This window comes from Salvia hispanica, chromosome 4 (assembly GCF_023119035.1).
Source record: "Salvia hispanica cultivar TCC Black 2014 chromosome 4, UniMelb_Shisp_WGS_1.0, whole genome shotgun sequence".
NCBI classification, from domain to species: domain Eukaryota; kingdom Viridiplantae; phylum Streptophyta; class Magnoliopsida; order Lamiales; family Lamiaceae; genus Salvia; species Salvia hispanica.
In genome coordinates this window covers 25,451,244-25,464,177 of record NC_062968.1, presented here as the reverse complement: position 1 = coordinate 25,464,177, position 12,934 = coordinate 25,451,244, and the positions used below count along the sequence as shown (strand labels likewise).

Here is a 12,934-nt window from a genome sequence, read left to right as displayed (position 1 = left end):
ATTTGTCACGCTATTCTAACTTGAACTATGCAAGAAATGCTTTTCTTATTTGGTTATGCTGTCGCCTATCAGCATGGAATCTTCTTGGTATTAACTATGGACGATTAATTTATTTAATTGGTCTTGCCAAACCAAATATTGAGCCAAACTTACACAATTGAGTTAGACGAATGTGATCGATTTTTATCGAAAAATCAATATTCCGATAAACTGATGGAACAGAATCGAGTTTATTGAATGGTGTCGGTCGATTTTCAATTCTGCAATCATAATTAGTCATTAATCAACATTGAACAAAATTTAGCGGAAAATATGGAAGTTGAGTAGTAATAGTATTAAATTTTGACTCAAATATGATAAATTTGATTTCCCAATTCAGTAAATAATAATACAGTAATACTCCATCCTCTCTTAAATATAATCTAATTTTTCCAACTTGATCCGTCAATTAAACCTAGTCCACTTTTATATTTATAAAAAATTTCACAACACATTAACGCTATACATAATCTTATTTACAATATTTTTAATATTTTCCGAATTTTATTCTCTCGTAAATAAATACGTCTAATGACGTTCAAACATTATTTTAAATATTTTCCCTTTTTCTTCTCTCGTACAATTGGCTATTAAAAGTTAAAACTCGACCATTAACATCCATAAAGATTATTTTTAAGTTAATAACATTTAATTGCTATAATAGATAATACTCCGTAATACACAATAAATAACCATAAAGTGTGATGTGAATCTCAAATAGCTTTCATTTGACAACAATCTCTGATAGCTTCATTTGATAACCAATCTTCAACTTTTCATATTCTCAGCTCTATATATTTCCAGCCGTTTTCCTTATCTCAGACAACTACTATAATTTTTGTTGCATTTCAAGAGAGAAGCCCGAAAATCATTGAAAGATGTCGGATTGGGGCCCGGTATTCGTGGCGGTGGTGCTGTTCGTGCTGCTTTCACCGGGCCTGCTGATTCAGATACCGGGCGGTAACCGTTACGTGGAGTTTGGTAATTTTAAGACAAGTGGAGTTTCGATTCTTGTTCATGCCCTAATTTACTTTGCTCTTATGTGTATTTTCTTGTTAGCTATTGGAATTCATGTGTATATGGGCTGATTCAGATACCAGCTTCTCTTCATATTTCTTGATTATTTTTTTCATGCTTTGTTTTGGATTTGAAGTTGTATTGATTTATAGAAATATTTGTGCATTTTCTTGATTTGTGATTGGAGGATAATTGTATACATATCGAGGTCTGAATTCATATTGTTCCATTGTGGTGATGTTTGTATCAATTTAGTTAATATATCAATCGAAATATAAACACTGTCTTCTCCTTTTTAAATGTAGGATTGCAATAATACCTATTTATTTTTAAATTGTCCACTCTAAAATGAGTTCTTTTTAAGAATTTGTGAAATATTTTGAAAATTTTATAACGAGAATATAAAATAAAAATATCATGCATCATATATCGAAGGTTGTGGCGAGGCCAAGTATTTTACGTTGACAGATTAAGATTATACTTAAAAAAAAAAATCAATTAACAAAATTTAAGCAATCGTAAAAAATACCAATTTTATTATAATAGTTTTTTACTGGAGAAATAATAAAATATAGAAATAATTACCAATATGATTAAAGCTGCTCATGTAACAAATTTCTGGTTATCAAATAATTGTATGTCTACTGTACCATTCTCTCAATCGCGTTACATTTGTGTGGATTGATTATAGATAATTAGATACTAGTAAAAATTAGTATATTGTATGTCATATGAATATTGAAGACATGAATACATGATATGCCATAAATATAATATCATGATATTCAATATACAAAATGTGCAATGTTGATGGGAAAATATGAGAGAGAATATTTAAATGCACTTTTGAATAATCTTTGAAAGGTAGAGTAAAAGTTAACATATAAAGAGGGAAAACAATACTAGTCATACAATAATGTCCAATCATTTCCAAATACAAGAGATTAGCCAAGAAACAAAATCAAAATATTCCAGCAACAATTTCTCATCCTCCCTTCTAATTAAAAAAAGGTGCACCAAAACAAGTTTAAACAAACATAGATAAAAAATCAAAGATTATTCTTATTCTAAGACATCATTAAAACAAGAAACCAGGAATGCTCTAACCAATATTCTTTTCTGCGTCCGCCCTGACGGGAAGAATGTCCCTAGGCGTAGATATGGATGTCGAGCATAACGAGGAACAAAACAAGAAGCAAGCCATAAATCACAGCATGCAAAACAATGGCTAGAACACTTGTTTTCATGTTAAGGAATTCAACTGGCTTGTTCTTACCAGGAAGCTGCAAAACTAGCCCTGGACACAGAAATGCAAATAGTGCAGTGGCTATCATCACTGCTGCAAAATCAATCATTTTTACTATTTTTGAAAAAAAAAAGTTTTTGTGTTTGTGTGTGTTTTTCTTTTTTTTGATAAATTATGTGTTGTTGCAAAGATATAAAGAGCTGCTGCAAGAAGAAGAATATCTAAAAGGGTGTGTGGGATAAATTGGAGAGGTGAGAATCCCATAAAAGAGAAGTGGAATATTTAAAAAACAAATGCTACTTCAACTTTTTATCTTTGAAAGTTTTGTTTATCTACTCTTTCCACATTTTTTTCTTTTAGATATCTTTGGATTATTTTGGATTTTAGGACAATTTAATTTGGATTAGATTTTTTTTCATAAAACTTCTAATTTGCAGAGTGGTTCGGATTAGATAAAAATCTGAATAGAAATTTGAATGCTCATCCCTTGTCCGGTTTTATAGTAGTAGCAAATATTGAGGTCTACAGTGTTGGGACTGCAACATTAGTTTGATATTGTCCGTTTTGGGTCAAGCCCGCACGGATTTTCTTTGGGATTTGTTTTTGGATTGGGATTTGTTTTTGGATCACTCTCAAAAGGTCTCAAACTAATTGAGATTGGACATGAATTATATACACCTTTCAACTTCCCTCACTCATCCGATGTGGGGTGGGTTTATAACCCAACAGTCTACTCCATTTTGTGTGTGGAGATTTTGTGCAGTTATTATGACTATAGCTGGCCAAGGATTTGGGTTTTCGTAAGGTTGAGGTTGAGATAGATAGCTTTGTCGAGATATCTACGATTATGAGATGGTATGATGTCTCTATTGATTATCGATTCATCGTGCAAAAGGTGTGAGACTTGATGAGATTTTAATTTGATTTAGTGGTGATTCATCATGTGTGCAGACTGCAGAGAGTGTAATTTTTTTTGTGGATCTTCTATCGTGTTTTGTTTCGTTTTCATATTTGTTGCACTATGATATGTCAAGTGTTTTTTATATTCGATAATTTGATCTGAAATTGAGTTAGGCTGCTGTTTATTACTACTCAATAAAGGAATTGGGCCGCATTAAATATGTATAGCCCAATAACTCACAATGGCCCATCCCAAGCAAACAAGCCTGCCGGCTCGGCTTGACAAAGATATTATTATTCATTTACTATGATTATAAATATAGGTGACAAATCCAATGTTCACTTAGGCATTGTTTACAAAGTATTCCAAATAATACTGTACACTTGATTCTACAAATAAAGCTTCAAACATAAAACTCTCCAAGTACATCAAAGCAAGGCAAACATAGTACTAAGGGAGAAGAGATAAAATGTCGGCAGATTTGGCACCGATCCTTATACCGGTGATATTGTTCGTGCTACTGTCACCTGGGTTATTGTTCCAACTCCCTGGAGGCAGGAGGGGGATAGAGTTCGTCAACATGCGGACGAGCGGCCTCTCCATCTTAGTGCATACCATCATCTTTACCGCTATACTTTGCATCTTCTTTCTCGCCATTGGAGTGCACATATATGTTGGGTAGATGCTCAATTTATTTGTTTCACTTGCCCTACCTACATTACTTATTTATACTTTCTCTTTTTTGCTATTTGGTTGGTTTTGGATTTTTACCTTTTCATGTATCCACAAGGGCATGAATTGGAGTTTTATCTTATAATTTTAGTATTTTTTTTAATCAATTTTGCAATGAATGATTTCATTTCATTTTACCTTGGGAGTTGGGTCAATATATTTGTGACATAACGCGTATGTACTAAGGGGTGCCAAAATGGATACCCAGGTGGGAAAGCCGACAGGTATCAAGTACTACGTACCCGATACAGCGATACCAATTTTACGGGATCGAGTACAGAGTCAAGTTATAGAATTTAGGATACGTGAATTACAGATATACTCCCTCCGTCCCACAAGAATATGCACTCTTTCATTTTTAGTCCGTCTCACAAAAATATGCATTTTCTAATTTTGGGGACGGAGGGAGTAGTTCTCAATTAATACACAATTTACATTTTAGGGTGTTTCAAAATTTGATTTAGGGCTCAGTTTTATTATGTGACATATGACGTGAAATATTTGAAAACGAGAGTCAATAATGCAAATTTGTTTTATTTTGTTTACAATGGAAGTTGGTGACAAAATAAATCGTCTCCAAATATGGAGGATTTAGATATAGACAAACATACAAAGATATCCTTAATGTTCCAACACATGGTGCTCTCGAATCTTCTCCAACCCTTACATAGGCCGGCCGCACCATATCTTATCTTGAATAATTCCACACTGCAATATAACACAATAATAGTTTAATATTTATTTTTTTATAATAACCGTTTAAATCGAAAAACTTGATGAAATTATGACAAATCCTATGAATTTTTAAAATAAAAAATACTATTAAATGTGAAATTTAAATTTTTCTCAGTTGTGACTTCCGTAATAAAATACTAACAATCTATTTTCATTAATAATTCAAATGCCCCTAACCCTTAGGCACGAGTTGGTATCACGATTTTCCCTTCTAGCTCATGGAGATAAATTTGTGATAATTTGAAGGAAAGTCATTGAATGATCAACAATAAAAAGGAACACAAACATTTGGAGTTAAAGTTGATGGCTTGGATTTCTGTAGGTAATTGTGTCCTTGTTTGAAAACCTGGGTTCATAAAAATAAAAATAGAAGAAAAAAAGTGATACTGTAAATGGACAAAATAAGATGAAAGTTTGTGTTATTACTAACCTGAGACAAAATTATAGGAATGAGGTGCAGGCCAGAAGATGGCGCGGCTGATTCTGGACAAATTGGAGAGAATTTCGACAAAATAAAAGAAAAACATGAGCGTTATGACGAGCGGCATGAGCGTGATGCCGACCACGAAAGCCACGAAGCTGAAGAGCATCAGAGCGACGGAGATCCCGATGAAGAGCAGCCCGAAAGCAGCCGGGGAGATCTTCGGCTGAGAGAGGCGAGGGATCAACGAGAGGCGAAGCGGCGGCGGTGATCGGAGGATGTCGGTCAACATCGAGCACAGCTCCTGTAGAGCTCTTGTTTGCTCATCGGTTTCACTCATTTCTCTTTTGCTTCTGCTTCTGCTTCTGCTTTCCCTCTCTCTTCAATTGAAGAAGGAAGAGGGGAAACTGGGAAAGGATAAGATGATGCATGGGAGTCCATGCCGCTTTATCATTTTTTTATTAATATGTTTTAATTTATAAAATACTAGTAATAAATATTGTTGTATAATTGATTCATTCTACATCAAAATTTGATCATTTTTTTTCCGATATTTATTAAATACTCACACTAAACATAAAATTAGTCCCAAGAGAAAATGTGATCGGAAAAACAAGACATACTAAACACTTTTCGAGCACAAAGAATGTATTGTATTATCTTGGTTAGATTTTTTTTTCTTAGTTCTTCTCAAGTGCAACATCTAAAACTTCGAAAAAAGGAAGAAACAAGACCGGTGATATAATTCCAAGAATCATGTCATCGGAAATTCAAATTAAAAACTTCATGATCTTTTATTTTAATTTTGAAAAGGACGTACACGCTTTTCAAAAATTCAGAATTTGGTAAAACTTTGTCATTTTATTCTTTCGTTAGTTGATTTTATATATTTATGTGTTTGTTGACTTGTTCCATGATTTTATTATTTTATATGCTCGGTCGTTTTTTAATATTGGCAAACAAAATTTAAAGAAAAAGGAAATGGCGATCAAAGAAGGGATAAATAAAAGGCTGAATTAGCCCAATAGCCCGTTAGGATAGCGGGCCAGGCCCGAAATGATTCCAGTATTGAATTCCGCTTCTCCCCCAATTTTCTTTTCTTCCAAGAATTCTTCATTTGTTCAAAACCCTAGAAATCTAATTAATTGATTTGTGATATCACGAAACGATCAGTCTTGATCTCTATTCAGTGGAATTAATCGTATTGGAAAGAAAAATGGCGCTGACTAATTTCATACTTACTGTGGCCGGAGTGAGCGCCGTCGTGCTGCTGCTGCGGAGCGATGTGAAGCAGTCCGCCACCATCTTCCGCCGAAACGTCCGCCAAATCCGCAGCTGGCTCGAGGAGGAATCCGCCTCCGCCGCTAAGTATGCACCGATAATTGCTTTATTCTCTACGAATTTTATTCATGCCGTTTTTGTTAGAATTCGTTTGCTACTGTGATCTCTTTACTGCGTAATCTGGGGAGTGTGACTGAAAATTTCCTGTCTTTTTTTTAATCGGCTACTAAATTGAATGAAGGGAAATAAATTTGAATATATCTGAATTCTGATCATTCTAAATGTTTTGTTTTTGGTATTGATTCAATGTGATGCTGATTGAATTTTCTGACCAATTTTTTGGGAATCCGATGCTGACTTCATTGATTATCACAAATTTGCATACTTTATTGTTCATATTAAGCAGCTATGATGAACTGCTGCATGATATTCTGGAATAGAAGGTGTTAGAATTGGATGAGGGATATAAAATTCCAATTTTGGATAGATCTTTCGATCAATTCAGTAGCGGTTAATAACATGGATCTGAGTGTGAGCTGTTTTTTTTCTTTTTCTTGTAAGCCTAAACAGAAGCAAAATTTTGTTTTGATGTTATTGCAGGGAAATAGAGAAGAAGGCAAAACCCAAGGAAATTTCAGAGAAAGATATCCCCAAGAAAGACTAAGCGTTAGGTTCAATTTACGTCTAGCACAGGTGATTCTTTTAAATGTTTCTATGGAGTTTCATGTGAAATCTAAATAAATCCTTATTGCACGTCTCTGAAATGAATATGTGCTCTTTAAGAAATCTTTAATGTGGTTCTTGCATCCTGTTGCTAAACTATTTGTAGCTCCCGTCTTTGTCATGATCGTTAGCATCACAACCAACTAAGCTTTAATGTGTAGATTGTAGAATCTACAGCAGAGGAAGTGGATCTGGTGATTAGTGCCTCTTTTTTCCAAGCTGGTTGAGTTTTGGTGTTTTACTGCGACTTTGAACTGAGTTGATCAATATGAGTGATTTTACCTTGGCCTCGTACCTATCTATGTTCTCATGTTTCAGGATTTCCTCAGCTCTTTATGCTCGTCACTTGCTCTTAGTTGTTGATCCCATAGTTGGATTTTCTTGTTACATAAACGTCATGTTCAAAATCATGTTTTTAATTAGTAAGAGTGGCATGTTCAAAATGAGTCGAGTAGATATGAGCTTCGTCACTGGTCTTGTTGTGTCGGACGATAGAGGTTCAGTTTTTTGTAATGTAATACTACTACTCCATATTAGATCTGGTGGTGACAGTTAACAGCTGGTGATAAGCTAATATATGAAACTATGATTACAAGATTTTACTTTTAGTTACACATATTGTTGCAGTTAATATATTGTTACAGGTTTAATATACTTGAGACATTTCTTTTGACCCAACTGTGTTGAAAGCACTCTGCATATGTAACATGGAATACTTTAAATGTGTTTACAAATTCATTGCATTATCTAGAAAAGTACTACAAAACATGACTATTTCAGTCATATCAAACATGACTATTTCCCCCTCAAAAAAAATCATGTTCGAATAAATTAATGAATCAAGAGATTATTATTTCTGGTTGAAATTTATATTTGACACACTACACATAAATAATCTACGTACAATCTTCGACATGATATATATGTTGCTATCATGCTATGTGTACCTGAAATTGGATACTATAATTTGAGTTACGCAACATTATTTTCAAACACTAGGGTAAATCTGCATCTGACTGAGAATTTGTTCGAAATTGTCGCTTGGTTTTTCCACCGGATGTGTGTGCTTCCCTTCATATGTTGTGACGACGATGCTCTCGTCTCTCGATAGCCTTTGGACTTGCTTCTTCACGTTGCACCCCTCACGAGTGCACCGGTAGTAACTTCTGCCATCAATAACAAATTCGTCACTTCAATAATGCCTCACTTCATCGGAAGGAGAAGAATTCAGTATGAATAATAAATATCGGTGTAAATGAGAATTATTTCTAGTATTTTTATACTCTCACATTTCTTTTTGGAATAATGAAGCATTTGGGTTCGATCTCAATAGGAACACTCATCCACAAAAATGAAATTAAATGAACCATCTCTAGAACTCCATAAAAAATAAATTCAATGAATTTTTTTGTCGGATTCGAACCCTAGTGTTGCACTTATCCAGTAAGAATATGCATCGACATACTGCAATTCTTCGTGATTGAAACTAGAAATGTTTCTTTTCAAAATAAACATGATTTTATATGAATATCCTCATAGAGAACACTACATTGAGCTTATATAGTTATTGCATTCGTCAATGATTTCACTGCACTAAAAGAATATGAAATTTATTGCCTCTAGATATAGTTATTGCATTTCGATTGCCTCTAGCTTATACAGTTATTGCATTTCGATCGCAAAGAACAACAATGAACAACATCGCATGGGATCGAACTTCCTATTAAGTTATACCCATTTGTTCATTGCAATTAATTTGACGACAAATGCAGTGACTTTCCACATCAACGTAGTGTTCTCACATAATTCTTAAATAAACATAATCTTCACGATAACCAAACTTATATATTATATAATACTCCATCCCCGCAAAAAATAGTCTTATTTTGCCATTTTGGTTGTCCACAAAAAATAGTCTCATTTTTAAAAATAGAAAATTTATCTCTCGTATTTTACCCATTTTTTCTCCTTCTTTCTTATCAATTTCTTATTAAAACTAGTACCATCCACAAATAAAACTATTTTTTTTGGACTGAGAGAGTATAATATATACTACTAGGAGTATTTGTTACCATCTCTACCCTATATATTACAATTGGGACCATTTCATGTACTAGTATATAAAACTAATGAATACCGCCGCGCCGCCGCAGACAGCGGGTGGCGGCGGGGGTTGGTAGACAATGGAATGTTTCCACTAGTTTCCCTAATTAAGGAAATCTTTCGTGGTAAGAATAAGACCAGTCAAAACTATTCCCTCCTAATTAGCAACATGCAAATACAATTCAAATCCTCCAATCAAGCAGCATCTACACTTCTCGAATCACTCATTTTCTTTTAGAAACTTTTTTCTATGACAAATTAAACTAAGAGGGTGTTTGACTAATCTCAGTTTTAGATTATGTCTAGCTCTAGCATCTTATAACATATTTCTAGAACTTGTAACATTTCAAAATCAAACGTATAAATTATCTAAATCACTTCATATTGCGGTCACAAATAATGTTACATAAATCTTTTTAAGGAAATGACGATCACGCTTTTAATATGAAACTCATAATTGCCGGAAAAAATATGAACTTTGGTCAAATTCTAATATGTCCCGCAACTTTAATATTCAGTCGGAAAAACCATGAAGTTTGGATTTATTCTAAACAATCCCACCACATAAAAATTTGGTCGTCTAATAGTTGATGTTTTTCAACTGAAAGAACTGTTTTGTTTATGAATAGACGACATCATTTAATTCAGCGGTGATGAATAAACAACACCGTTTAACTCACCGATGATGACGTCTACACATGATTTCTCAACTTCCATATCGCACACAATTTTACCAAAATTTTCGCTTTGGGGATAATCAAGAATAAATTTAAACTTCATGATTTTTCTACCTGGTTTTTAAAGTTGCAAGACACCACCGGAAGTTGAGCAAACTTCATGATTTTTCCAACAATTTGCCCATATATATATATATATCATATATGTGTGTGTGTTTTTATATATACCTAGGAACTTTGTGTAAGGCAAGGCATGCAATATAACATTTCTCTTATACCAATATATATATATATATATATATATATATGTGTGTGTGTGTGTGTGTGTGTGTGTGTGTGTATACCTAGGAAATTTATTGTTCTTGACTGCTTTCTGGCCATATTTCCGCCATCGATAACCATCATCAAGAATATCAACCGAGCTTCTCGTCTGAAACGAAAATCTAGGCATTTTCACTTTCTTCTCACTCTTCTTCTTCTTCTTCTTCTTCTTCTTCATCATCATCATCATCCTATCACAGTTTTCCTCAGACAAGAATGCCCTAGGTTTTTCAGCCACGTGGAATCTCTCTCTCTTGATTCCCATATCAAAACCCTCCAAGAGAGAGGAAGAAGAAGAAGTGGGAAAGTGATTAGAAGAGTGATCCTCCATTTTGCAGAGATTAATTAGAGAAGTGATGTGTGTTTGTTTTGGAGAAAAATGAGAGATAAATATGGAAGAAAGTGTGGTCCAAATATGGAAAAATAGGGCGGCTTGAAAGCCGACAAATAATTATGTTAGTATTGGAATATTTTCGTTGTGTATGAAGGAAGGGCTGACGTCAGCTGGTGTATATGGTCCAAGGCCTATTATTCTTTGTTGAGTTCTTTATTTTGTTTGGAATTTGACCATTTGTTACTTATACGAAACATTTTGTAGTAATATTAAATGGTGATTAGCTAGGTCTGCATGGGCGGGTCGATTGATTCCATCGTTGGTTCGTGAGTTATCTTTGGGAAATTTCATAAATTGGCCTCCGCTTCCTTGCAAGGTTTGTCTCTGGCCCAAGTCTTCTCTTATTATTGTGCGATTTCCACAACCCAAATTAACTACGACAAACGCCTATTCCAACGAAGCAATGACAACTGACGACCTTCTTTGGTCAACTAGTTTTGACCCTTGAATTTTGTTTTCTGGATCTGATACTAGAGAATGAGTGTGATCTACAAAGTTAATAATACTAGCAACATTTATTTGAATTTCTACAAATACAATTTTGGTAGATTACATGGTTTACCATGACACTTTAATAGTACTTCATATGCTTGTGACATAATGTCTCGATTTGATTACAATATAGTTATCCTGACACTTTAATACTTTATATGTTTGTGACATAATGTCTCGATTTGGCTTAGTGTGAGTTTTAAAAGATGTGACGAAAAGTGTGCAGAAAATATTAGTAAAAAGTTAGTACTGGAGTATTAGTTTTTAATGAGCAGTGATCAAGGTCTAACTAATTTTAAGTGTATAAATTGAGAATAAATCTCAGCCACATGTTATCTTAATCCAATGACTAAAATAAGTAAATAACATTAGTTAATCAAAATTGCATAGGGGTATTTTAGGAAATCAACTTTGTTCTCATATTTTCACATACACACACCATTCACGCTTACACACACTCTCTCCTTCGCTCACGACGGAGGTGGCGGAGCACACTTGCACCTCCTCTCCGGCGACACCCTCCTCCGGCCTGCCTGCCTCTCACGGCTGCCTCCCTATCTGTGGCCCCCTCCTCCGGTCTGCCTCTCGGGGAGTACGGCTCACCTCCTCTCGCGGGCACCGACAATATATCTACACCTGTGCCGTCGTCGCCTCCTGCTCCCCGACTAATTTGTTGTAATCTCCATTGCACATCAATCTCCATCGCCAATTGAAGAATCTTCATCGCAAGAACTGATTTACTCCATCGTCAATTATCGATTTCAGAATCTGCAAATTCGCTATACTCACGCAGATTCTATAGATTTTTATCGCTAATGCTGATATTTTCCCTATCTCCATCACTCACGTTGATTTGTTGTGATCTCCTAGCCAATTATACAATCTACATAGCTTCGCTCACGTTCAACAATCTCCATCATCAATTGCAGATTCTTCATCGCAAGAACTGATTTCTCTATCGTCAACTGTCAATTTCACGATCTGCAAATTTGCTATTTCACACAGGCCACATGTTTTCAATTGATCAAATGGACTCGGTATCAATTCTATAAGAAGCCTAATTCGAATCTGATTCATCTTCGTATGAAGTGAATATTTCTTATAATGAAGTAAATCTGACTTACAGTGAAGTATAATGGTTCCTAGGTGTATGGTATATATCAGTAACTAGACATTATGAAGTGAAGTATAACAATTAGCTTGTACACTGAGACATTATGAAGTAAATATTTCTTATAGTGAAGTACAATGGTGCATAAGTATATGGCTTAAACTGAGACCATTTGAAGTGAATATTTGTTATAGTGAAATAAACATTTCTTATGGTGAAGTGAATATTTCTTATAGTGAAGTGAATATTGTGATGTATATTATGCATATAGTGAACTAGTATATGCTCACAGTGAAGTATATTGTGCATATAGTGAACTAGTATATGCTTACAGTGAAGTAATTAAGCATATAGTGAACTAGTATATGCATACAGTGGAGTAAATTGTGCCTATAGTGAACTAGTATATGCTTTCAGTGATGTATATTGAGCATATAGTGATGTATATTGTGAATATAATGAGTTCCATTTGTTGAGGTCCTTGGATATCTGAGGTGAGTTCCACGTTAGGTTTGTCCACCTTCTCTTTGCTATGATGGTGCAGCTCTGGCTTGTCGTCTTCATCATCATCGATAGTTATGATTAATTTTGGTGTCAAGGTGAAAGAGTGGCCTGGAGTCTTCATTGTACGGCTTCCAAAAGATTTGTTGGGGTAATGAGGCGAAGTGAGGACTGCTCATGTTGAAGAAAATGCAGGAGAAAATGGATAGTCCTAAGTGGTGGTTTTAGTTCACTTCTTAC

General features: G+C 34.5%; 5 protein-coding genes across 9 annotated transcripts; 2 read left to right on the top strand and 3 right to left on the bottom strand.

Moving 5' to 3' along the window:
• Positions 1-756: 756 nt before the first annotated feature.
• Positions 757-3,885, top strand: LOC125223719. 2 transcript variants are annotated; one of them, XM_048126986.1, is made up of 3 exons: positions 757-1,114; positions 3,261-3,277; positions 3,668-3,885. In XM_048126986.1, exons 1-3 carry the CDS (start codon positions 918-920, stop codon positions 3,883-3,885), a joined length of 432 nt encoding a protein of 143 aa, XP_047982943.1. In that variant the 5' UTR covers positions 757-917. The 2 variants fall into 2 exon arrangements, with proteins under 2 accessions (XP_047982943.1, XP_047982944.1); XM_048126987.1 differs by lacking the exons at positions 3,261-3,277; positions 3,668-3,885 and having other exon boundaries at positions 768-1,294.
• LOC125223720 lies at positions 1,888-2,504 on the bottom strand. Its single transcript, XM_048126988.1, has one exon. It carries the CDS (start codon positions 2,409-2,411, stop codon positions 2,205-2,207), a length of 207 nt encoding a protein of 68 aa, XP_047982945.1. The 5' UTR covers positions 2,412-2,504; the 3' UTR covers positions 1,888-2,204.
• Positions 3,886-4,453: 568 nt separating the features above from the next.
• On the bottom strand, positions 4,454-5,504 carry LOC125185370. Of its 2 annotated transcripts, XM_048081896.1 has the most exons (3): positions 5,101-5,504; positions 4,957-5,016; positions 4,454-4,643 (listed from the first exon to the last, which is right to left on the bottom strand). In XM_048081896.1, the coding sequence occupies exons 1-3, from the start codon at positions 5,429-5,431 to the stop codon at positions 4,624-4,626; spliced, it is 411 nt and encodes a 136-aa protein (XP_047937853.1). In that variant the 5' UTR covers positions 5,432-5,504; the 3' UTR covers positions 4,454-4,623. The 2 variants fall into 2 exon arrangements, with proteins under 2 accessions (XP_047937853.1, XP_047937854.1); XM_048081897.1 differs by lacking the exon at positions 4,957-5,016.
• Positions 5,505-6,129: 625 nt separating this feature from the next.
• LOC125219539 lies at positions 6,130-7,703 on the top strand. Of its 3 annotated transcripts, none has more exons than XM_048121547.1 (3): positions 6,130-6,459; positions 6,973-7,065; positions 7,202-7,703. In XM_048121547.1, exons 1-2 carry the CDS (start codon positions 6,308-6,310, stop codon positions 7,034-7,036), a joined length of 216 nt encoding a protein of 71 aa, XP_047977504.1. In that variant the 5' UTR covers positions 6,130-6,307; the 3' UTR covers positions 7,037-7,065; positions 7,202-7,703. The 3 variants fall into 3 exon arrangements, with proteins under 3 accessions (XP_047977504.1, XP_047977505.1, XP_047977503.1); XM_048121548.1 differs by having other exon boundaries at positions 6,131-6,459; positions 7,414-7,703; XM_048121546.1 differs by having other exon boundaries at positions 6,132-6,459; positions 7,257-7,703.
• Positions 7,704-7,884: 181 nt separating this feature from the next.
• LOC125224386 (probable WRKY transcription factor 43) lies at positions 7,885-10,541 on the bottom strand. The gene is made up of 2 exons (XM_048127782.1): positions 10,220-10,541; positions 7,885-8,261 (listed from the first exon to the last, which is right to left on the bottom strand). The coding sequence occupies exons 1-2, from the start codon at positions 10,525-10,527 to the stop codon at positions 8,084-8,086; spliced, it is 486 nt and encodes a 161-aa protein (XP_047983739.1). The 5' UTR covers positions 10,528-10,541; the 3' UTR covers positions 7,885-8,083.
• Between the last annotated feature and the right edge of the window lie 2,393 nt (positions 10,542-12,934).

Excerpts from the sequence above, each read along its gene's own strand:
- LOC125224386 (XM_048127782.1), bottom strand. The coding sequence starts at position 10,527 with ATGGAGGATCACTCTTCTAATCACTTTCCCACTTCTTCTTCTTCCTCT. Across the intron at positions 8,262-10,219 it reads AAGAACAATAAATTTCCTAG|AAGTTACTACCGGTGCACTC; the intron begins GTATACACACAC and ends TATTGATGGCAG.
- LOC125219539 (XM_048121547.1), top strand. The coding sequence starts at position 6,308 with ATGGCGCTGACTAATTTCATACTTACTGTGGCCGGAGTGAGCGCCGTC. Across the intron at positions 6,460-6,972 it reads GAATCCGCCTCCGCCGCTAA|GGAAATAGAGAAGAAGGCAA; the intron begins GTATGCACCGAT and ends ATGTTATTGCAG.
- LOC125223719 (XM_048126986.1), top strand. The coding sequence starts at position 918 with ATGTCGGATTGGGGCCCGGTATTCGTGGCGGTGGTGCTGTTCGTGCTG.
- LOC125223720 (XM_048126988.1), bottom strand. The coding sequence starts at position 2,411 with ATGATTGATTTTGCAGCAGTGATGATAGCCACTGCACTATTTGCATTT.
- LOC125185370 (XM_048081896.1), bottom strand. The coding sequence starts at position 5,431 with ATGAGTGAAACCGATGAGCAAACAAGAGCTCTACAGGAGCTGTGCTCG. Across the intron at positions 5,017-5,100 it reads TTCCTATAATTTTGTCTCAG|GTTTTCAAACAAGGACACAA; the intron begins GTTAGTAATAAC and ends TTATGAACCCAG. Across the intron at positions 4,644-4,956 it reads CATCAACTTTAACTCCAAAT|TGTGGAATTATTCAAGATAA; the intron begins GTTTGTGTTCCT and ends GTTATATTGCAG.